The sequence below is a fragment of the Papaver somniferum genome, chromosome 9, assembly GCF_003573695.1.
Source record: "Papaver somniferum cultivar HN1 chromosome 9, ASM357369v1, whole genome shotgun sequence".
In the NCBI taxonomy this organism is placed as follows: domain Eukaryota; kingdom Viridiplantae; phylum Streptophyta; class Magnoliopsida; order Ranunculales; family Papaveraceae; genus Papaver; species Papaver somniferum.
The window spans coordinates 42,136,027-42,137,138 of record NC_039366.1 but is presented as its reverse complement, the minus strand read 5'-3'; the positions used below and the strand labels follow the sequence as shown (position 1 = coordinate 42,137,138).

The 1,112-nt window shown below is 36.9% G+C and overlaps 1 protein-coding gene across 1 annotated transcript; it reads left to right on the top strand.

The window, feature by feature from the left end:
* The first annotated feature begins 260 nt into the window (after positions 1-260).
* Positions 261-767, top strand: LOC113311866. The gene has a single exon (XM_026560661.1). It carries the CDS (start codon positions 261-263, stop codon positions 765-767), a length of 507 nt encoding a protein of 168 aa, XP_026416446.1.
* Positions 768-1,112: the final 345 nt, after the last annotated feature.

Below are 1,112 nucleotides of genomic sequence, written 5' to 3'. Positions count from 1 at the left end.
ATGATCTGACAGGTTCAAGGATTGATTTGGATGTTACGTCGCCTAATTACTTAAAACAGTTACTTTCTATGGATGTTATTGTGGGTAGTATTAGGTGGTGTTACATTGTTCCTCATGTTTTGTGGAGTATATGGAATAGTAGGAACAGATTAATCCATGAAAAGGAGAGATTTGTTGCTCTAAAGACTCTTGCTTTCGCCATTAGGAAAGCAAGACAATATTATCTCACTGTTGTTTAGGGGGAGGAGAGAGTTACTTGTATGCGAGAAATATTTGTTAAGTGGAATTTCCCTAAGCCTGGATACTATAAGTTGAACACAGATGGTGCTTCGTCTAACTCTAGTTTTGCAGGTATTGGAGGGGTCGTTAGAGATGATGTTGGTTCTTTTGTGGCAGGCTTTGCTAAGTTCATCTATCAAAATGGGAGCAATGTGGCTGAAGTGTGGGCTGCAAGAGAAGGTCTTCTTCTTGCTATCCAATTGGGAATCACAAAGCTTGAAATTGAATGCGATTCAACCTACACTGTTCAACTCTGCAATGGCGAGGTTACACCACCTTGGTACCTTAAGGCTCTTGTCCAGGACATTGTCGACTTGAAGAAGAGATTTGAAGACCTTGTCTTCATTCATGAATATAGAGAGTCCAAGAAACCTTCTGAGAGAATATTAGAGGGGGTGTGGTTTAATAACCCACCAGTAGAAATTGTCAATAATCTTGTTGCTGACATTCAGGGTGTGTCTTACCATAAGATGATCAGAGTTGCTTAGTTTTGTTGTTTCGGTTCCAGTATCAAAAAAAAAGGATTTTAGTTATAATATTAATGATTTTCTGCAATGGATATTAATTGTCATATTATAACACCAATTATAACACCATATTTAACACGTTTATAATCCATAATAAATATTTTGAGTGATAGGTTTATTATGTAACAAAAACTAATATGGTGTAGTGGGGGTTGAATTATGCCACCACTAAAAGCGACTGTTTTGGAACAATGGCCAAGTACACTAATAAGGTTAGTCCTTTTAGCTTTTTGGCGGTTCACCGTCCCAAACAAAATTCTTCTTTTAGTTAAGATATTATCATGTGGACAGATAATTTTTTGTAGT

What these genes read in the sequence shown, in the direction of transcription:
- LOC113311866 (XM_026560661.1), top strand. Translation starts at nt 261, where the DNA reads ATGCGAGAAATATTTGTTAAGTGGAATTTCCCTAAGCCTGGATACTAT.